At 46.8% G+C, this 22,902-nt stretch overlaps 1 protein-coding gene across 1 annotated transcript in view; it reads left to right on the top strand.

The window, feature by feature from the left end:
* Positions 1-2,523: 2,523 nt before the first annotated feature.
* PHF24 (PHD finger protein 24) overlaps positions 2,524-22,902 on the top strand; it is a 129,968-nt gene continuing 109,589 nt past the window's right edge. Inside the window, exon 1 of the mRNA XM_089654328.1 lies at positions 2,524-2,919. Coding sequence (XP_089510454.1) covers positions 2,524-2,919 — 396 coding nt within the window. The remainder of the gene's footprint in view (positions 2,920-22,902) is intronic.

The following is a 22,902-nucleotide window of genomic DNA, read 5'->3' as shown; positions in this document are numbered from 1 at the left end:
CTGTCCTCTGGCTGCCCATGGTTGGCATTGAGTGAGCACTGCACATGCATGACCATTCGCTTGCTTTCTACCTTATGTAGGAAGGTTTTGTATTGAGTGTGCTACTCCTAGCTTGGTCTTTTATTATTATTATTATTATACAGTATTTATAAAGCGCCAATAGTTCGCTCAGCGCTGTATATTACAAAGGGGGACAGAACATGTGACAGACCAATAACAATACAATGCAAAACATGAGGGGATTGAGGGCCCTGCTCCTTGGAGCTTACAATCCAGGAGGGAGGAGATGGTGGCACAGGAGGAGATAGCTGTGGGGGATGGAGTGGTAGGAAGAGTGGAGGAGGTCGGCAAGTTAGCAGGGGGTGGGGTAGGCTTCCCTGAAGAGATGGGTTTTCAGGGTGCGCCTAAAGGAAAGGAGAGTAGGTGATAATCTGATGGGTTGGGGCAGGGAGTTCCAGAGGATGGGTGACACCCTGGAGAAGTCCTGGAGGCGGGCATGGGAGGAGGAGACCAGGGAACTAGAGAAAAGGAGGTCTTGTGAGGAGCGGAGTGTGCGTGTTGGGTGGTACTTGGATATTAGGTTGGTGATGTAGTTCGGGGCAGTATGGTGGACGGCTTTGTACGTCAGCGTTAGGATTTTGAATTTGATCCGTTACGCAATCGGAAGCCAGTGGAGGGATTGGCAGAGGGGGGTGGCGGAGATGGAGCGGTTGGTAAGGTGAATGAGTCTGGCAGCCGTATTCAGGATGGACTGAAGCGGGGATAGCCAGCGGCAAGGCAGGCCAGTGAGGAGGGAGTTGCAGTAGTCGAGTCGTGATATGATGAGGGAGTGGATGAGCTGTTTAGTGGTTTCTGGGGTTAGGAACGTGCGGATTTTGGGGATGTTGCGGAGGTGGAGTCTACATGAGTTTGTTAAAGATTGGACTTGGGGCTGGAAGGATAGGTTGTAGTCCAGAATGACACCAAGTACTCTGGCCTGCAGAGCGGGTTTGATGGTGGCGTTGTTCGATGTGATAGAGAAGTCAATGGGGGGTGGTGTCCGGGCTGGGGGGAAGACAAGAAACTCGGTTTTGGAGAGGTTCAGTTTATGGAAGTGGAGCGACATCCAGTCTGATATGTCGCTCAGCAGGTGTGTGATTCGGGCGGAGACCGAGGGGGTGAGGGGTGAGGTGTGAGGGACTGTGTTCTGGAAAGTCATGCCAGTAACTCTCTGTGCATATGTATATACAAGAGAACTGCAAGAAACAACCTATGGACTGAGGAGTGAGCTCAGCTCCAGGGTTGGTACTTGTGTTGGCTTTAGGTGGTCTTCGAGGAGATCCCTATGCCCAGAGCAGTAAGATGATCATCCCAGCCATTTGCCTCCGGGCCTCCCAGCTACTATATTAACAATTTATAGCCTACATCAGTTGCTCTATGTATACTGAAGTCAGGTTTTCTGGGACCGCTGATATGGTCAGAAGTATTCATACACTGTTTATTGCCATATACTACTTAATATTAACCCTGTGTATTGAGTCATATATTTCATTTAGGGTTTGAAGACTTTTTCATATTATGATTACGTGCTCCAACATGGGGGACTCCACGCTTTTCAGTATGAGGGGCACTGTGATATGAAGGAGCACTGTAATATGAAGGGGACTGCAATGTAAAGAGGCACTGCAATATTAAGGGGGGCTGTGATGTAAATGGGAACTGATGAATTACTTTAAAGGGGGGCTATGCTGTGAAGGGGTTTGTGATGTAAAGGGGGACTGTGGACACTGATGCAAAGGGAAAGGGGGGGCTATGATGCTAAGGAGGGCTGAGGACACTGTCCTAAAGAGGGGACTGTGATGTAAAGGGGGCTATGATGTGAAGGGTAGGCTGAAGCAGGGGCGGACTGACCATTTGGAAACTCGGGCACTGCCCGAGGGCCCACGGTCAGAAGGGGGCCCCATGAGATGCCCTTGGTACCTTTTTCATAGGCTTTTTTGAGTTTGGGCAAGGACACAGGGGCCTCATGATCCCCTATTGCCCGGGGGCCCCATGAGTTGTCAGTCCGCCCCTGGGCTGAAGACACTGATATACAAGGGAGACTGTGATGTAAAGGGGGGATGTCATGTGTTATAGTGCAAACATGAGATTCAGATGCCTGATCTGTGGTATTCCCCTTCACACCTCCCCTGGCAGGTACATCAAAGGATTATGTAAGGGCATAAGGAGAGGGGTGGAGGAGCTGGGCCAGCAGAGACAGCAGTTATACACTCCCAGAACAGCAGAGGGCTATGATGTGCAAGAAGGGAGAGGGATGTGCTAGGGATTTAAATTTTTAAGTAGTCAAATTTTCTAGCAAATTCAAAGGCACATTGCAAATAAATAAAACAAAATAATTGAAAAGAAAAATACTGCAAGTAAGCTTTTAAAAGACTTGACTTTTTTCTGTGCCTTCACTTGCAATTTTTTTTAAGTTGGTGGCAAGGTGTCTCCAAGTTTTTTCCTTTCTACTCACTATGCTTATCTTCTCTGGCCTGCAGGAGGATGGGTGTGTTGATGTCCAAGAGGCAGACGGTGGAGCAGGTGCAGAAGGTCAGCATCGCCGTGTCTGCGTTCAAAGACGGGCTGAAGGACCGTCCACCCAGCAAGAGGAAGTCTGAGGGCTGCATCCGGAAAGGGAGCAAAGGGGATGTTCTAGACCAGGTTCTGGAAGAGGACAAGGATGAAGTTAGCTCGAATAATGGGTCCCCATGCCAGTCCCAGCCTCGGCAGGATAACCCCATCAACCGAGCAGCCTGGGAGAGACTACGAGATGGCAAAGGTGTAGAACCTGAGGAATTTGATAAAACCAAACGTTTCACCCCGCCAGCCTTCATCAGACCCACTCGGGCTTTGAATGACGATGATGCTCCGGAAATCAGCCTAGAGCAGCGTGAAGAGGTGAGGAGAGCTGTGAACTTTTTATGTCTAGATCTGTTACCCTAAAGTGCACATGACCATTTGTATTTCAATATTTTTATTAATTTATAAACAATTTAGGACAGGAGCAACAAAACACGCCCATGAAGGGGCTATCAATTGCACATAAAAAAATTAGAAAAAACAGTCCTCTAACCCCAACAGAGCAAAAGGTGTGCCCACACATGGGCTATCAATGGCACATGACCATTTGGAGCCAAACAGGAGTCTGCTGTTGGGCATGCTGGGAATTTTGTACATGATTAAGTAAAGAATCCAGAACTAAAGTGAGCATGTTCAGTGACCACAAATGGCATGTGCTTGCAGAGACACTAAAATGTACCTGTTTGCAAAAGAGCCTACGCTCTACTATCCCTGACACAAGCAGCTGCCATATACACAAGCTCTACAACCCATTAGATTAGAAGCAAATGCACCAGCTGGTGAGGACATTGGATTTCCTAGACACAAATCACCACAGGCATACAAAATCCATACAGATATGCTACCTGGTGAAACTTGAACCCAGAACCACAGTGCTGCTGGAAAAAAGTAGCCACCTAAACCCCTTCCCACTAGTGCAGACCCTTTAAGAGACTGTAAAAAGGCACCCGATAATGTGATCACTGTGATTGGCTGTCACAGTGATCATGTGATCAGCAGCCTGACCTGGTGACACTTAAACCCGGAACCACAGTGCTGCTGGGAAAAAAGCAGTTCCCTACCCCCCTTCCCACTGTCAAGAGCCATCCCTTTAAGAGATTGTAACACTGGAGACATTACATGGTCTTCCTGATAATGTGATCACTGTGATTGGCTTTCACAGTGATCATGTAATCAGGATCCTGACTTAGAGGCACTTTAACCCAGAACAACCGTGCTGCTGGAAAAATGTAGTCACCTAACCCCCTTCCAACTGGCAAGAACCATCCCTTTAAGAGATTTAACTCCAGAGGCATTACATGGGCTTCTGATCATGTGATCACCTTGATTGCCTGCCACAGTGATCATGTGATCAGGAGCCTGCCCTTCCATCTCCAGTGATGGTGGGGATGGTGACAATTCAGTCACCAGGGGCGGACTGACCATTTGGAAACACGGGCACTGCCCGAGGGCCTGGGGTCAGTAGGGGCCCCATGAGATACCCCTGGTACCTTTTTCATAGGCTTTTTTGAGTTTGGGCAAGGACACAGGGGCCCCATAATCCCCTATTGCCCGGGGGGCCCCATGAGTTGTCAGTCCGCTCCTGGCAGTCACAGTGCTGGGGGGTGTGTTTGAGCATATGCTTCCAACACAAGACAGCGACAGCAACCAAACGCATAGAAATGGCAGCCTGGCATAATGCCCACCACTGTGCTGCCAGAAATATGTGTATGGGCTGCATTAAAGAGTTAACCACCTTTTAGTTCTTTCTTTTTTTTTTTAATAAATATTTGTTATATACTATTTTTTTAGATAAATATTCACATAGGATGTGAATTTTATGTATTCTTAGATCCAGGCAGCAGGGGAAGGAGGAGGTTTCTTTCATGTGCTTTTGAGCATCTCCTTACACTTGTTGTTTGAAGAGCTCAGTAGCTCAAGTTTCAAATTACACAAACAGCAGAATGAGTCCGAGCAGTGACATAGTTACATAGTTAGTCTGGCTGAAAAAAAGACAAAAGTCCATCCAGTATAACCATAGAAAAAAAAAAGTTATAATCCTACACCCACAGTTGATCCAGAGGAAGGCAAATAGGCTCCTCCTCCATCCTCGCTTCCCCGTACAGCTCCGTCTGAGTTTTCAGTGAGAGACAGCGTGCCTGAAAGTAGATATCTACTGCAGTGGCTTATCTTTAGCTAACCCATAATGCTAATAAAATACAATTATAGCATATCCCCATAGAAGCCACTGGCACACAGCATTTTCTTCACTTTTCCACTGGCTCAGGAAACAGGCTCGGGTTTCTTTATAGGGTTTTAACACTGGACTTGTATAAGGAAAGGGAGCATGGGATACCCCAGAACTGTAAACCTGGATAACTTTAGGACTCCTCAATTTCTGGCTGCAGGCCACAGAACTTCTGGCTGCACTGCCCAAACACCTGATTGTCCCACATGTCTCATATGCTGTAGGTGAGTTGTACTCTGGGGCGGACTGACCATTCGGGCACTCGGGCAATACCCGAGAGCACTGGGTCAGTAGGGGCCCCATGAGATGCCCCTGGTACCTTTCATAGGCTTTTCTGGGTGTGGTTTGAGTGTGGGCAAGGACACAGAGGCCCCATGATGCCCTATTGCCCGGAGGCCCCATGAGTTGTCAGTCCACCCCTGGCTGTACTCCTTCCACAGTTAAACAAAGCTACATACCATCACTTCTCCAGAACTGAGGGTCAGCTACTCACTTAGCCACAGAATCATTGGTTGCCTCCTGCCAATATGCATCAGACTCTTCCTAGTGAGGGAGATGAAGACTCACACAGCCACAGAACAGCTGGACTCTTCCGCATCAATTTCCTCCTGGCTCTTTGCTGTGATCTTCTCCTGACCATGGACTGGAACTTGCAAATAAGTCCCATCTAAGCCTAGCTGGGACCTCAATGTTTTCACACAGGCTTCACCTTGACCAGGTACTTGAACTTGCAAACAGGCCCCCCAGCTAAGCCTAGCTGGAACCTCAGTGTCTTCACATACAGTGGGGATCAAAAGTTTGGGCACCCCAGCTAAAAATTTGTATTAATGTGCATAAAGAAGCCATGGAAAGATGGAAAAATCTCCAAAAGGCATCAAATTACAGATCAGACATTCTTATAATATGTCAACAAAAGTTAGATTTTATTTCCATCATTTACACTTTCAAAATAACAGAAAACAAAAAAATGGCGTCTGCAAACGTTTGGGCACCCTGCAGAGTTAATATCTTGTACTGCCCCCTTTGGCAAGTATCACAGCTTGTAAACGCTTTTTGTAGCCAGCCAAGAGTCTTTCAATTCTTGTTTGAGGTATCTTTGCCCATTCTTCCTTACAAAAGTCTTCCAGTTCTTTGAGATTTCTGGGCTGTCTGTCACGCACTGCTCTTTTAAGGTCTATCCATAGATTTTCAATTATGTTGAGGTCAGGAGATTGTGAAGGCCATGGCAAAACCTTCAGTTTACGCCTCTTGATGTAATCCCCCGTGGATTTCAAGGTGTGTTTAGGATCATTATCCATTTGTAGAAGCCATCCTCTCTTTAACTTCAGCTTTTTCACAGATGGCATCAAGTTACCATCCAAAATTTGCTGAAATTTTATTGAATCCATTTTTCCTTCTACTCGTGAGATGTTCCCTGTGCCACTGGCTGCAACACAACCCCAAAGCATGATTGATCCAACTCCATGCTTAACAGTTGGACAGAGGTTCTTTTCATTAAATTCTGTGCCCCTTCTTCTCCAAACATACCTTTGCTCATTCCGGCCAAAAAGTTCAATTTTAACCTCATCGGTCCACAGAACTTGTTTCCAAAATGCATCAGGCTTGTCTATATGTTCATTTGCAAAGTTCAAACGATGATTTTTGTGGTGAGGATGTAGAAGAAGTTTTCTTCTGATGACTCTTCCATGAAGACCATATTTATACAAGTATCTCTTTATGGTGGAATAGTGTACCACAACTCCAGTGTCTGCCAGATCTTTGTGGAGGGATCGTGCAGTCAAACGTGGGTTTTGAATTGTTTTTCTCACAATCCTGCGAGCTGTTCTGTCTGATATTTTTCTTGGTCTTCCAGATCTTGCTTTAACTTCCACTGTTCCTGATGACTGCCATTTCTTAATTACATTCCGAACAGAGGATATTGACATCTGAAAACGCTTTGCTATCTTCTTATAGCCTTCTCCAGCTTTGTGAGCATCAACTATTTTCAGTTTCAGTTTTCTAGACAACTGCTTAGAAGAACCCATGGTGCTGATTGTTGGGGCAAGGTCAGATGAGTCTGGGCATTTAAAACCTTTGAGATTGACATCGCCTGGTCTTCCCAGACGATGATTGAGAACAATCCATGACACTGGCAGGTCTCAGCTTGGCAAAGGGGGCAGTGCATGCTATAAATTCTGCAGGGTGCCCAAACTTTTGCAGACGCCATTTTTTTGTTTTCTGTTATTTTGAAAGTGTAAATGATGGAAATAAAATCTAACTTTTGTTGACATATTATAAGAATGTCTAATCTGTAATGTGATGCCTTTTGGAGATTTTTCCATCTTTCCTTGGCTTCTTTATGCACATTAATACAAATTTTTAGCTGGGGTGCCCAAACTTTCGATCCCCACTGTAGGTTTGAGCTTGACCCCAAGACTTGAACTTGTGAATAGACCCCCCCCCAACTAATCCTAGCTGGGACTTCAATATCTTCTCTAGCACTCCTGCCATGGGGACAGAGCCCCAGTATGGGAGTCTTCAACTGCACAAATGGACCCAGGAACACTGCACCCTGCTGTCCAGATCTCAGATGATTTATGGGCTCTTTCCTCACCTTCTGGAAACACCTCCCCAGGGATTGGCAAGAGTGCCATAAATATTTAGGCTGCTAGTTCTGTTCTTCCTTCCACTTTACTTCTAGAATCCTCTAGAAGATAGGGGGAAGTAACAGGGCAACAGCCTGGGAGACACTGGGCAGCCAAGCTAGCTAAATTCACTACATGAGGTGGGGGTGGGCTACACAATAATATTAGGTTTTACAGTTAATAAAACGGTTTTAAAATGTTGACGATCAAACAGTACATTACAATAAAATAAAATGGCATTTACATGGTTAAATCAAGCAATGAATGTGGTTGGGGGGTACTTGAGGGGTTAAAGCAGGCGGTGGGGAGACGATACAACAATATGTCGCCTCCTCACCACCTGTTTTTCCCCTCGAGCCCAGAAACCATGTGCAATGCGACAATTACAGAGCAGCCACATTCAGTTGAGTAGGTCGCGCTCGACGGGGGATGTTCCTGCTGTGGCCACAAAGCAGATTATTGGGGCCACGACCTGTATACTTCCCAGTCACTTTTACCACCCCCCAACTGCTAGTGTGAACGAACCCTTATTATTCCTAATATGTATATTCTGTCCTCACATATCACTCCCTATGACGGTCAAACATTGATTCATGTAAATTTTTTTTGTTTGTTTGCACTCACAATGTTCTACTCTGGCTGTAGAAAGTCGTTCACGTTGCTCATTCTCGGCTGCGAAAACACACCGGAAAAAGCGCGGCGATCGGTACATAAATTATGGCGGCGCAGGAGACTTCCAGAGACCTCATCCATAACTCAGCACTTAGCGGCTGGAGACGGCCCGATCAATGCAATAACAATTTGTATCAGAACCTGAAAGCTCAATACTGCATCTCCACTGTTCACAGCGCCGAACAAATGACATTCGATTATTCCAAAATTCCAGGTAGCCGGCCGTTAACCCCTTTCTGGATGGGGCTTCTTCTCACATCAATTCTCAAGAGCACAATATCACTGTTCCTTAGTTCTGATCTCAACATCTGTAGGTGATAATTACAGCTTTATATAGTGCAATAGTAATCAATACACACTGTGGGTTTTTAAGGCGCTGACAGATGAACGAAATTCTGTTTTATGAAGTTTATCCACATATAGACTTCTCAATTAAATCATATCAAGACAACATTAAAATCAGATGTAGATCCCTGATTTCTGCATAGGACCTCCCTCAAGTTACCAATATAACATCTGATATGATTGTCACAATTTATAAAGATGGGGTCCTTGTAGGCATCCTATTTGGTCTTATGTCTCTACGCGTTTCACAGGATATACCTGCTTCTCCAGGAGTCTTCCTAAGGGAATCCCATATACTAGGTAGATCCCATACATGGAATATGATAAAAAAAAGAATAGTAGTTATATCTGCCTTAATGGTATGGCAGATTATTGGTACATCAAATACTCAATATCAGCCCAAGCTGGGTCCTTTTTGGTGTACATATACACGTCTCCTCCAGGGTTCTCCCCTGGAAGATTCCTCCAGGTTTTCCACTTTTATTATTACTATTATTATACAGTATTTATAAAGCGCCAACAGTTTGCTCAGCGCTGTACATTACAATGGGAGACAGTACACGAGACAGTACAGTAACAATACAGTGCAATACACGAGGGGTTCGAGGACCCTGCTCCTTGGAGCTTACAATCTAGGAGGGAGGGGATAGTGGTACAGGAGGAAATAGCTGTGGGGGATGTAGTGGTAGGAAGAGTGGAGGAGATTGGCAATTAGGTGAGGGCGGGGTAGGCTTCTCTGAAGAGATGGGTTTTCAGGGTGCACTTAAAGGTGAGGAGGGTAGGTGACAGTTTGATGGATTGGGGTATTGAGTTCAAGAGGATGGGGGAAGCTCTGGAGAAGTCCTGGAGATGGGCATGGGAGGAGGAAACCAGGGAACGAGAGAGTAGGAGGTCTTGTGAGGAGCGGAGAGTACATTTTGGGTGGTATATGGATATCAGGTCAGTGATGTAGTTTGGGGTAGTGTTCTTACCATATGTGGTATGTGAGGATCTTCCTGGTATACTGGATTCCCTTAGAAGAAGTAATCCAATTACTTTAGCTCTGTGCATGTTTGCTCCTAATTAAACCAGTGTGAAGAATCCAGTGAGTGTTGTTACACCTCCCTCTGGTCCCTGGGTAGAACCTGTTAATTTATTAACTCCTGTGTGGGATGTCCATGTCCTCGCCCCCTTGGTGTTCCAGTGATAGAGGATACCCCTGGATGGGACTTCTTCTGTAAAGAAGGGTCTGACTCCAAGTATACCATCCCTGTAGATCTCTTAAAGAAGCGGGTATATCCCATGAAATGCATAGAAACATAAGAACATAATAAGATACCTGCAAGGACCCGATAAGTATAAATTATAACTGTGGCAGATTATTGGTACATCAAATACTCATCAGCCCAAGCTGGGTCCTTTTTGGTGTACATATACACATCTCCTCCAGGGTTCTCCTCCAGGGTTTCCACGCTGAAAGATTCCTGCAGGGTTTCCACTTCTTAGCATATGTGGTATGTGAGGATCTTCCTAATATACTGGACTCAAACCTTTCCTTTCAACCTCATGTCAAATCACTAACAAACACATGCAGGCTCCACCTCCGCAACATCGCCAAGATACGCTCCTTCCTTACCCCAGACACCACTAAACTACTCATACACTCCCTGATTATCTCACGCCTTGACTACAGCAACTCCCTCCTCACCGGCCTACCCCAGTGCAAACTCTCCCTGCTTCAGACCATCCTGAACTCAGCGGCCAGACTCATCCACCTCACCAGCCGCTCCACATCCGCCACCCCCCTCTGCCTCTCCCTCCACTGGCTCCCCATTGCCCAACGCATTAAATTCAAACTGCTCACTCTGACCTAAAAGGCCATTTACAACACTGCCCCTAACTACCTCACCGACCTGATTCCCAGGTACCAACCTACCCGTACCCTTCGCTCTTCCCAGGACCTCCTTCTATCTTGCTCCCTGGTCTCCTCCTCCCACGCACGACTGCAAGACTTCTCCAGGTCCTCCCCCATCCTCTGGAACTCACTACCCCAATCCATCAGACTGTCACCTTCCCTCCTCACCTTCAGGCGCTCCCTGAAAACCCACCTCTTCAGGGAAGCCTACCCCTCCATCACCTAACAGCCGCTGCCCTTCCCTCCTCCTACCACTCCATCCCCCACAGCCACTTCCTCCTGTACCACTACCCCCTCCCTCCTAGATTGTAAGCTCGAAAGAGCAGGGCCCTCTTACCCCTTGTGTGCTGTTTGTTGTTACTGTACTGTTTCATGTATTGTCCCCCCCTCTATTGTACAGCGCTGAGCAAACCCTTTGGCGCTATATAAACTCGATATAATAATAATAATAATCTTCCTGGTATACTGGATTCCCTTAGGAGAAGTAATCCAATTTCTTTAGCTCTGTGCATGTTTGCTCCTAATTAAACCAGTGTGAAGAATCCAGTGAGTGGTGTTACACCTCCCTCTGGTCCCTGGGTAGAACCTGCTAATACCTGCAAGGACCCGATAAGTATAAATTTTAACTGTGGCAGATTATTGGTACGGCAGATTATTGGTACATCAAATACTCAATATCAGCCCAAGCTGGGTCCTTTTTGGCCACCTCCATAGGAGCCACTGGATGATGCTTATCTTCTGGTGCTACCTTGCCTTGCAAACTCCTCAACACTTCTGGCACTCTAGGTTCAAACATGGTTAGGCCAACAATGATCACCAAACCGATTACCAATAATTCTCAGCACAGAGTAAAAAGGGCAATGGACACACTATTTCAATAACCACAGGTGTATTAAGTACCTCAAGAATGGCCCACGGTAACACTTAAGGGGTTACAAACTATATATAGTAATGTACTCCATTTGAATGACTAAGCAATGGTAACACAAGGTGAAAATCATGCTTAAATTTGGTCACCAGACTAAATAACAACTGTGCATCAATGGTGCCTGTTGAGAAACACTGGTTGTTGGGGAGAGGCTTAAGAAAACCGCCATCTCCCTTGGGACCACTGATGCAACGCAGTGGGACCACGTAAATGCCTTTTTAAGGATATTTGTATAAAGAAGGGGCACCCCTTTAAGTAAGCAATGAGTAGCTATGGATATGGGATAGAGTCAATCCAATGGTTGGGGATAGTATCTTCTGCTAGCAAGTTGGGCCCTTTAAAGGTGAAAAGTAATAAAGAAAGACGGAGTTGGGTCTGCTGAGATGTAGCAAAGCAAGGATTCCTTGACTGATTTGGATAAACTGGTGTCTACTAGCAGCGTCTTTATATATGTGTGTCACTACTGCCGGCTGGTCCGCTGAGTCCTGATCAGGGGTGGACTGACCATTCGAGAACTCGAGCACTGCCCGAGGGCCTGGGGTCAGTAGGGGCCCCATGAAATGCCCCTGGTACCTTTTATAGGCTTTTTTTGAGTGGTTCTCTCGTTCTGGGAGGACGTCATGTGATGTCCTCCCACTCTAACTGCATGTGCGAGCCCCTGGGGGCGTGCAGTGCGGTAATCGGTGGTGCGCTGTGTCCATGGGACTTAGAGGATCACCGACCAATGGAAAGAGCAATGTCATGTTATCAGCTGTGTCCAATCACGGTTATGCCAGTTATTGGCATTCCTCTCCTCACAAGCTGTCACAAGGGGCGGACTGACCATTTGGAAACTCAGGCACTGCCCGAGGACCCGGGGTCAGTAGGGGGCCCCATGAGATGCCCCTGGTACCTTTTTCATAGGCTTTTCTGAGTTTGGGCAAGGACACAGGGGCCCCATGATCCCCCATTGCCTGTGGGCCCCATGAGTTGTCAGTCCGCCCCTGGTCCGGATGCAGACTGGCATCCTCTAACCGTCTTCTCTGATGTCCCCGGGCCTAGAGGACAAGCTCACCAGGTGCGGTCAAATATATAGCCTCTCCTGTAATCCTTTCTTGAATCAGCTTTCTGGAATTTGTAGTTCCGAAGAAGCTATAAAATTCTGTGAGAGTTGCCTGTAGGACTACAGATCCCAAGATCCTCTGCTCTATCACAAGAACAGCTCTTCTCCTCTAAAGGCAGGAAGTGCCGCAACGGCCTGGGTACCGAACATTAGGAGGGAACTATGTAGTCTATAGTTCTGTTTGATAATGTCCTCTTGATTCCATTTTGCAGTAGCTGGGCTTCTGACTACATAACAGTCGTATCAGGTGTTATATTGTGTCCTATGCACAAATCAGGACTCTAATTCGAATGTTGTCTCGATATGTTATTATGGTTGATCACCTTAGAAATCCACAATGTTTATTGATTACTATTGTGCTAAATGCCTTAGGACATGGTGCTTGATATACTGACCCTCTTGCTCATTCATTACTTACAGCTCTGTATAAATCAATGACTTTATTTATGACTGTAGCACTACCCTTGTATGGACTGCTGTGTTGTGGGTACCCCTAAGCCAGGCAACAGGTATTTCTCACACAGACTTGCATCCAAAAGACACAGTGACCAGTCTGTAAGCTTGGTTTTGTTGTTTTATTAGCGAAAATCAACTTGTATAGGGAAATGTGGATCACGGGATGCCCAGTTAGCTTGGATCAATGAAAGGGGGACACTTCCTTCCTATGTACAAAGGCAGATTCTGGACTGTTCTTTTCTTGAAAGCCATCAGTCATTGTGGATCAGTAGCACCAGCCCTCTATGGGAGAAGAACTAGCAGCCCCTCAAAAATCAGCTTAACTTTTCCTAACTACATGCAGGGATATCTTCTCTCCTCCTGTAGAGCTGCTCCCAGGTCCACAGCCTGTACACCAGCAATGGGCAAACTACGGCCCGGCGGACCTTTTAATCCGGCCCGCGGAGCGTGATACAAAAAAAAAAACAGCCAGGGCAGCGCGCTCAAATGCAATGATTGGCCAGTCTCGCTGCCACTCGCATCCTGATAGCCAGTGATTGGCTGTCAGGATGTGTGTAGGCGGGGCAGCGTGACGAACGTGAGGGGAGCTAGGCTCCTCTCACAGTCCGTCCTGAAGACCGGAACGGCGCGGGAACACGGCGAGAAGAACGCGCGGAGCAAAGGTAAGTAAATTGACACAGGGGGGACTTGGCTTACTACTTGCTACTTACTTACTACTACTATATGGGGGATGAATTAATATGGGGGATGAATATGGGGAATGAATTACTATAGGGGGGATGAATTACTATATGGGGGATGAATTACTATAGGGGGGATGAATTACTATATGGGGGATGAATTACTATGGGGGATGAATTACTATATGGGGGATGAATTACTATATGGGGGATTAATTACTATGGGGGATGAATTACTATATGGGGGATTAATTACTATGCTTACTATGGGGGATGAATTACTATATGGGGGATGAATTACTATGGGGGATGAATTACTATGGGGGATGAATTACTATATGGGGGATTAATTACTATGGGGGATGAATTAGTATATGGGGGATTAATTACTATGCTTACTATGGGGGATGAATTACTATATGGGGGATGAATTACTATATGGGGGATTAATTACTATGCTTACTATGGGGGAATATTACTATACTTACTATGGATGGCATGGTAGTGGCTGGGCCGGCCAGCAGCTAGTCCGGCCCCCGCGTCCAATATATGAACCCATTGCGGCCCTCAAGTCAAAAAGTTTGCCCACCCCTGCTGTAGACACTACCAGCCCTTCTGGCTTTTCAGAAGATCTCCCAGGACAAGGATAAAGGATTGATCCCAGCATTATCCTTAGAGAGCTATGTGTGGAACTCGGTGTAGAGTTATTCACCCTGAGGTCATTAGAGGACAAGGGGACACTGTTTACGTCTTGGTTTTGTTGTTTTAATAGAGGAAATCAACTTGTGTAGGGAAATGTGGATTACGGGATACCCAGTTGGCTTGGATCAATGAAAGGGGGACACTTCCTTCCGATGTACAAAGGCAGATCCTGGACTGTTCTTTTCGTGAAAGCCATCAGTCATTGTGGATCAGTAGCAACAGCCCTCTATGTGAGAGGAACTAGCAGACCCTCAAAAATCAGCTTGACTTTTCCTAACTACATGGAGGGATATCTTCTCTCCTCCTGTAGAGCTGCTCCCAGGTCCACAGCCTGCAGACACTACCAGCCCTTCTGGCTTTTCAGAAGATCTCCCAGGACAAGTATAAAGGATTGAGCCCAGCAATATCCTTAGAGAGCTTGCTAGGTGTGGAACTCGGTGTAGAGATATTCACCCTGAGGTCATCACAGAGGACAAGGGGGCGCTCTTTATGTCTGGAGGAAAAGAAATGTAATCTCCAAACACGGAAAGGTTTCTTCACAGTGAGAGCTGTGAGAATGTGGAATAGACTCCCTCCAGAGTTGGTTGTGGCCAACTCAGTGGATTGCTGTAGGAAAGTCCTGGATCCTTTCTTGGATACACAGAATATAACTGGATATAACATTTATAAGTAAAGTTGATCCAGGGAATATCCGATTGCCTCTCGGGTTATCAGGAAGGATTTTTTTTTCCCTGCAGGAGCAAATTGGATCGTACTTTGCTGTTTTTTTTTTTGCCTTCCTCTGGATCAACTGTGGGTGTAGGATTATAAATTTTTTTTTTATGGTTGAACTGGATGGACTTTTGTCTTTTTTTCAGCCAGACTATGTAACTATGTGTGCATAGTTGCCAAAATGTCATTTCATTTTTAGGGACACTTTTTTTTATTGTATGTCTAGAAAGCCAGTGTAGGCGGAGTGATATGTAAATTAGGAGCGGGAGCATCAATTGTGGGTGTGGCTTGAAGATTAAACTACTTTGGTCTGTGCCATGCCAAAAAAGTGGGTGTGGCTTAAATTACTCTACATGTTGGGCGTAGCTTAAAGGAGGTGTGGTTAAATAGAGTCTAAGATTTTCTTGGGCTCCCCCATACAGTTTTGCTCTTTACCCTAACAGCCCAAAAGACAAATAAACACACACATTGACTTATCTAAAAAAAAATTTTAATAACATAAACATAAAGAACTGGTCCACACTTTTGGTTGCTAGAGGTTACAGCACAGTACCTCTCACTGATTGGTTGCTAGAGGTTACTGCCATTAGTACAGGGGAGGGTCAGAGACTGCAGGTGTGGTACATGAGAGGGTCACAGGCTGCAGGCGTGGTACAGGAGAGGGTGACAGGCTGCAGGCGTGGTACAGGAAGGAGAGGGTCACAGACTGCAGACATGGTACAGGAGAGGGTCACAGACTGCAGGCATGGTACAGGAGATGGTCACAGACTGCAGGCGTGGTACAGGAGATGGTCACAGACTGCAGGTGTGGTACAGGATAGGGTCACAGACTGAAGGCGTGGTACAGGAGAGGGTCACAGGCTGCAGGTATGGTACAGGAAGGAGAGGGTAACAGGCTGCAGGCGTGGTACAGGAGAGGGTCACAGACTGCAGGCGTGGTACAGGAGATGGTCACAGACTGCAGGTGTGGTACAGGATAGGGTCACAGACTGAAGGCGTGGTACAGGAGAGGGTCACAGGCTGCAGGTATGGTACAGGAAGGAGAGGGTAACAGGCTGCAGGCGTGGTACAGGAGAGGGTTACAGACTGCAGACACGGTACAGGAGAGGGTCACAGACTGCAGGCGTGGTACAGGAAGGAGAGGGTCACAGACTGCAGGCGTGGTACAGGATAGGGTCACAGACTGCAGGCGTGGTACAGGAGAGGGTCACAGGCTGCAGGCGTGGTACAGGAGAGGGTCACAGACTGCAAGCGTGGTACAGGAGAGGGTCACAGACTGAAGGCATGGTACAGGAGAGGGTCACAGACTGCAGGCGTGGTACAGGATACGGTCATAGACTGCAGGCTGGGTACAGGAGAGGGTCACAGACTGCAGGCGTGGTACAGGAGAAAGTCACAGACTGCAGGCGTGGTACAGGAGAGGGTCACAGACTGCAGGCGTGGTACAGGAGAGGGTCACAGGCTGCAGGCGTAGTACAGTAGAGGGTCACAGACTCCAGGCATGGTAGAGGAGAGGGTCACAGACTGCAAACGTAGTACAGGCATCCCCATACAGTCCACCTACTGCCACTTTCCCCCCCCCCTCCATAAAAGTGGAGACTGCGAGCCAGGCCTCCTCCCCCGACATCAGTGCCTGACCTGACAAATGTGCTTCTGGAAGAATGGTCCAACCTTCCCATAGACACCCTCCTAAACCTTGTGGACGGCCTTCCCAGAAGAGTTGAAGCTGTTATAGCTGCAAAGGGCGGGGCCAACGCAATATTGAACCCTACGGACTAAGACTATAGTGTATTTCTGAGTTGGACAAGCCGTGACACTCCTACAGAGATGAAAAACACTTAAATAAAGTTGCAGCTGTCAGCTTTCATAGTCAAAGTAACTTTGTTGCTTCCCAAGCATGAAAGGAATTGAGAGTGGTCTGTGCTGGATTCTCATAGAAGGATAGCACGGCATCCAACACTTTGCATTGCACTTGGTGATGTAAGGCTTGGATGCAGCTGCTCGGCCATGGAAACCCATTCCATGAAGCTCTCTATGCACTGTTGTTGTGCTCATCTGAAGGCCACAGGAAGTTTGTAGGTTTTTAGTTATTGACTCTGCAGATAGTTGGCGACTTCTGCAGACTTGGCTCTGCCATTTTACGTGGCCTAGCACTCCGTGGCTGAGTTGCTGTTGTTCCCAGTTGCTTCCACTTTGTTATAATCCCACTAATAGTTGAGCGTGGAATATTTAGTAGCCAATAAATGTCACGGATGGACTTGTTCACAGGTGGCAACCTATCACGGGACCACGCTTGGAGTCACTAATCCATTCTTTCACAAATGTTTGTAGAACCAGTCTGTATGCCTAGGTGCTTGATTTTATACACCTGTGGCTGATTGGAACACCTAAATCCAATGATTTGAGGAGGTGTCCCAATACTTTTGGCAATATAGTGTATTTTGGTATTTACAGCTTAAGCATTTTTACTCCCCCTCAGGGGTGGACTGACCATTTGGAAACTCGGGCACTGCCCGAGGGTCTGGAGTCAGTAGGGGGCCCCATGAGATGCCCCTGGTACCTTTTTCATAGGCTTTTTTGAGTTTGGGCAAGGACACAGGGGCCCCATGATCCCCTATGGCCCGGGGGCCCCATGAGTTGTCAGTCCGCCCCTGCTCCCCCTATGTTAGCTCTGAGACAGACCTAGACCAAATGACTGAATTTAAACATATCTGTAAACGTGATCCACATGCTTTTGACCTTATTTCCCAAGTTTATTCACAGCTCTTGGTCAGACCTGACTCAAATCCACTGCATATACCAAATGCTGGGAGGCAGATATTAAGGTTTCCGTGGGAGCAGAGATGTGGGCTGACATATGGAGTACCACTAAAGCTTTAAACCGGAATATAGTTGCTCTTGAGCAAATTATAAAATTTTGACTTGGTGGTACTTGGTCCCTGCCTGAATACGTTCCTAATTGTTATTGTGGCTGTGGAGCTATGGGAGCACCAGGGGCTGACAACACATGGGGCCCCCGGGCAATAGGGGATCATGGGGCCCCTGTGTCCTTGCCCAAACTCAAAAAAGCCTATGAAAAAGGTACCAGGGGCATCTCATGGAGCCCCCTATTGACTCCAGGCCCTCAATAGTGGATCATGGGGCCCCTGTGTCCTTGCCCAGCTCAAAAAAGCCTATGAAAAAGGTACCAGGAGTATCTCATGGGGCCCCCTACTGACCCCGGGCCCTCAGGCAGTGCCCGAGTTTCCAAATGGGGGAGCATACTTACATACAGTATATGTTGGCAATGCCCTGTGGCTAAACAGTACTGGGCAGAAGTCCTTCAGATCCTTTCCACACAACTTCGACTTTGAACTCACCGGATCCGATCATTCTGTTTTTAAAAATATATTTTTTTAAATATATTCTTCAGATTTTTTTTTAACATATAAAAAAGTCATTTAAACATATATTTTTACATATATTTGTAAATGCATTCTAAAAATGTTGATTTGTATTTTTAAAGACATACAGTATATTTGAAATTTATTTTTTGAAATACCGTATTTGCCGGCGTATAAGACGACTTTTTGACCCTTGAAAATCTTCTCAAAAGTCGGGGGTCGTCTTATACGCCGGTACACATGTTTAGGGGGGCTGCGGCATTAAGTAGAGGGGTTTGCAGGGGCTGATGTCTCTTACCTGGATCCAGTCCCACGACGATCCGGTCCAGGAAGCGCGGCGTCTCCTTCAGTTCGGCCACTGGATGTTCGTGCGGCTGCTCGGCTCCGCCTCCTCACCGGTGATTGGCCGCCAGAACTGTAGCTCAGGAAAGGCACACAGGCGGCCAATCACCGGCGAGGGGGCGGAGCCGGGCGGCCCTGCGAAAATTGAGTGCCGGAGCAGCAGGTAAGTGTTCTGTGTAGAGGTGCTGCTGCAACCACATATGCTGGCTGCAGCAGCACCATACGAGAACAGGGTCAGCAAGTCTCAGTGGGAGGAATAGTGCCCCATCATTGGTGTCACTGATACCAATGATGGGGCACTATTCCTCCCACTGACACCAATGATGGGGCACTATTCCTCCCACTGACACCAACGATGGGGCACTATTCCTCCCACTGACACCAATGATGGGGCACTATTCCCCCCCCCACTGACACCAACGATGGGGCACTATTCCACCCCCCACTGACACCAATGATGGGGCACTATTCCACCCCTCACTGACACCAATGATGGGACACCATTCCTCCCACTGACATCAATGATGGGGCACTATTCCCCCCACTGACACCAATGATGGGGCACTATTCCTCCCACTGACACCAATGATGGGGCACTATTCCTCCCACTGACACCAATGATGGGGCACTATTCCTGCCACTGATACCAATGATGGGGCACCATTCCTGCCACTGATACCAATGATGGGGCACCTATTCCCCCCACTGATACCAATGATGGGGCACTATTCCTCCCACTGATACCAATGATGGGGCACTATTCCTGCCACTGATACCAATGATGGGGCACTATTCCTCCCACTGACACCAATGATGGGGCACTGTTCCTCCCACTGACACCAATGATGGAGCACTATTCCTCCACTGATACTAATGATAGGGCACTATTCCTGCCACTAGTGCCAATGATGGGGCACTATTCCTGCCACTAATACCAATGATGGGGCACTATTCCTCCCACTGACATCAATGATGGGGCACTATTCCTCCCACTGACACCAATGATGGGGCACTATTCCTTCCACTGATACCAATGATAGGGCACTATTCCTCCCACTAATACCAATGATAGGGCACTATTCCTCCCACTGATACCAATGATAGGGCACTATTCCTCCCACTAATACCAACGATGGGGCACTATTCCTCCCACTGATACCAATGATGGGGCACTATTCCTCCCACTGACACCAATGATGGGGCACTATTCCTCCCACTGATACCAATGATGGGGCACTATTCCTCCCACTGACACCAATGATGGGGCACTATTCCTCCCACTGATACCAATGATGGGGCACTATTCCTCCCACTGATACCAATGATGGGGCACTATTCCTCCCACTGATACCAATGATGGGGCACTATTCCTCCCACTGGTGTGCATTGGAAGAGCGGTAGTCTTATACGGCGAGTATAGCCCAAACACTACATTTTAGCAGGAAAAGTAGGGGGGTCGTCTTATACGCCCAGTCGTCTTATACGCCGGCAAATACGGCATTTGTTGTAATAAAAATGTATTTCAATATACAGTATATACAGTGGGAAAAATAATTATTTGATCCCCTGCAGATCTTGTAAGTTTGCCCACTTATAAAGAAATGAAGGGTCTATAATTTTTTATCATTGGTGTATTTTAAATGATAAAGACAGAATATCAACCCAAATCCAGAGAAAACCCATGATGCAAATGTTATAAATTGAGTTGCAGTTCAGTGAGTCAAATAAGTATTTGATCCCCTACCAAACTAAGCCGTGTACCGGGGTGGGCTCCCCAGGAAACAGTGAAGTCACGAACGAGGAAAGCAACCCCAACACCAGCTTTTGCCACAACAGAATTTTACTTAGATGTGGCAAATAAACACAACCACAAATGCTGGGAACATACAATAAATTTACATACACCCAGCCCAAAGGCTGAGACTCTTGTGCTGCACAGCACGGCGCCTCCTGATGGATGAAGGTAGAAAGTGAAGTAATTTACCTACTGGCGGGCACAACTAAGCTGCCACACCTTACCTGTTATTACCCTACAGAGCAGGAATCAGTGTATGGGGGTACGGTATGGGCTAGCCTGCGGTGCAGCACAACAGCTTACAATCTTACACAAATCTACAGTATTCCCCCTCCCATAACTGATCCTATAGCACGTGCCTGAGTATTCCTTCTGAGCAAAATGCCAGTCTGGCTTGAGTTTGTGGGATGTTATCAGCTCTCCAATGTGAAATGTCACTTTAAGTCCAATGATCAGTAATAACACTTGTGGCCTGACACAAACAGAGACCTTAACTAACTAACTATAGGCCTGGACTCAGTCTCTAGGCGCAAACACTGAAATGAGGTGCGTGCACAATCTTACCGACCTGGGTCTGCTTTTCATCCGCTGGTGACTCTGAACAGAACAAATGTCTCTCCAACAAGCATGCGGTATCACAGTGTATGTTGCTTTGTTCCTCTGCTCTCATCAGAAGTAATATTCCTTTCTCCAAACAGGATCAGGGTCTTGGACATGATCAGCTTCACTTAGCTGCAGCTCTGGTTACTGAGGGATGTTCTCACACCTGGATGCCATCAGATTCTCTGCTCACACGGCTCCTGCATTCACCACCCTCCAAAACATGGCTGCTGTCTCTCCCCTTCCTGTTCTCTAAACTCCATGTGTAAAACCCTACCTCTTCATGAGTATAGAAATATCTATGTAGTCTGAGACTGTGTTAGGAAAACAGTGGCATCTTGTGGCTAAACCGCAGAATGTCACTCCAGAACATGTAATTTACTCCACACAATAATTTACTGCACGCAAACAGTGTTCAAACAATGAGAGCTGTTTCCCCATCTCACAAAACAACAATAATTCTGGCTCCCACAGACTGGCTATGTGCTCATGTGGTACACAGATTAGTCCTGTCAATTTAAGAAGGTGCTCCTAAAGACAACTCGTTACGTGTATAACAGACACCTCTCCACAGAATCTCTTTCTTTTCACAAGCTTCTGCATTGCTCTGTGACCCAGCCACATGGGACATGTGATGTGGGGAGGCTGCTGGAGGGAAGGGGGCAGAGCAAGAGGCATCATTCTTGCCTAAGTGAGGATTGCAGTAGTGGAAGCTGGTACGGATAAAATTCATGTGTAAACATCTGGATGTGACCTGGTACCAGGGGCGGACTGACCATTTGGAAACTCGGGCACTGCCGAGGGCCCAGGGTCAGTAGTGGGCCCCATGAGATGCCCCTGGTACCTTTTTCATAGCCTTTTTTGAGTTTGGGCAAGGACACAGGGGCCCCATAATCCCCTATTGCCTAGGGGCCCCATGAGTTGTCAGTCCGCCCCTGCCTGGTACACATTAATATCAGGTCCTGTGTAGGAGAGCGGTAATGTAAGAGGAAGAAGCAGAATTCCATTTATATGTGGACAAGAAGCTTGCTGACAGGAGGAAAAAGCGTGTCAGAGCTCACCACTGTTCAGTCAGTCTGGAAGCAACTCCAGGTAGAAAAAGAAGAGGAAATCTGTCTAATATTCTGGTGGTCATAATGGCCACAAGGACATATAGAGGCAGTGAATCTTCCCAGTTGGGACACAAATAGTAATAAAAACCTGAAAGCGTAGCATGGCAAGAAGAGCTCAAACAACAAACTAGTCCAAGAAAACTTTAAATGTTTATCAAAAAAAAAAAAAAAAAATCCCAGCATGTTTCAAGGGTCTGAACTCTTCTCCTTCATCGGGGCTGGTTAATTGTATAAATTTGTGTATAGACTCAAATAACAAAATTAGCAACACAAACTTATATGAAGTTTTTATGAGTGATGCAATATCAACAATGGATCCATCAGCAAATGCTTTTAGATAAACATCATATAACCTCAGTACGGTAAATGTGCTCTTTGGGACCCTCCTTTGTAGTTCTAACAGCCTCCACTCTTTTGGAAGGCTTTGGGGTGTATATGTGAGAAGTTGTGCCCAGTCAGCCCAAAGAGCATTTGTTTGAGGTGTACTGATGTTGGATGAAATGACCAGACTTGAAAATTGTGTTTTAATGCATCCCATAATTGTTTGGTAGAGTCAGCTCAGTGCATGCTTCTGCTCTTCAGGAAGGCTTTCCACAAGATTCCGGGGTGTGTCTGTGGCAATGTGTGCCCATTCAGCTCACAGAATGTCTTTGAGGTCAGGTACTGATGTTGGATGAGACTGAACTTGCAATCTGCATTCCAATTCAACCTAAAGGTCGCTAGTAGGG

This window comes from Staurois parvus, unplaced genomic scaffold (genome assembly GCF_062004578.1).
Source record: "Staurois parvus isolate SC_StPar_1 unplaced genomic scaffold, SC_StPar_1.0 ptg000756l, whole genome shotgun sequence".
NCBI classification, from domain to species: Eukaryota; Metazoa; Chordata; class Amphibia; order Anura; family Ranidae; genus Staurois; species Staurois parvus.
Note: the sequence above shows the minus strand (reverse complement) of the source record. Positions and strands in the feature narration are given on the sequence as shown.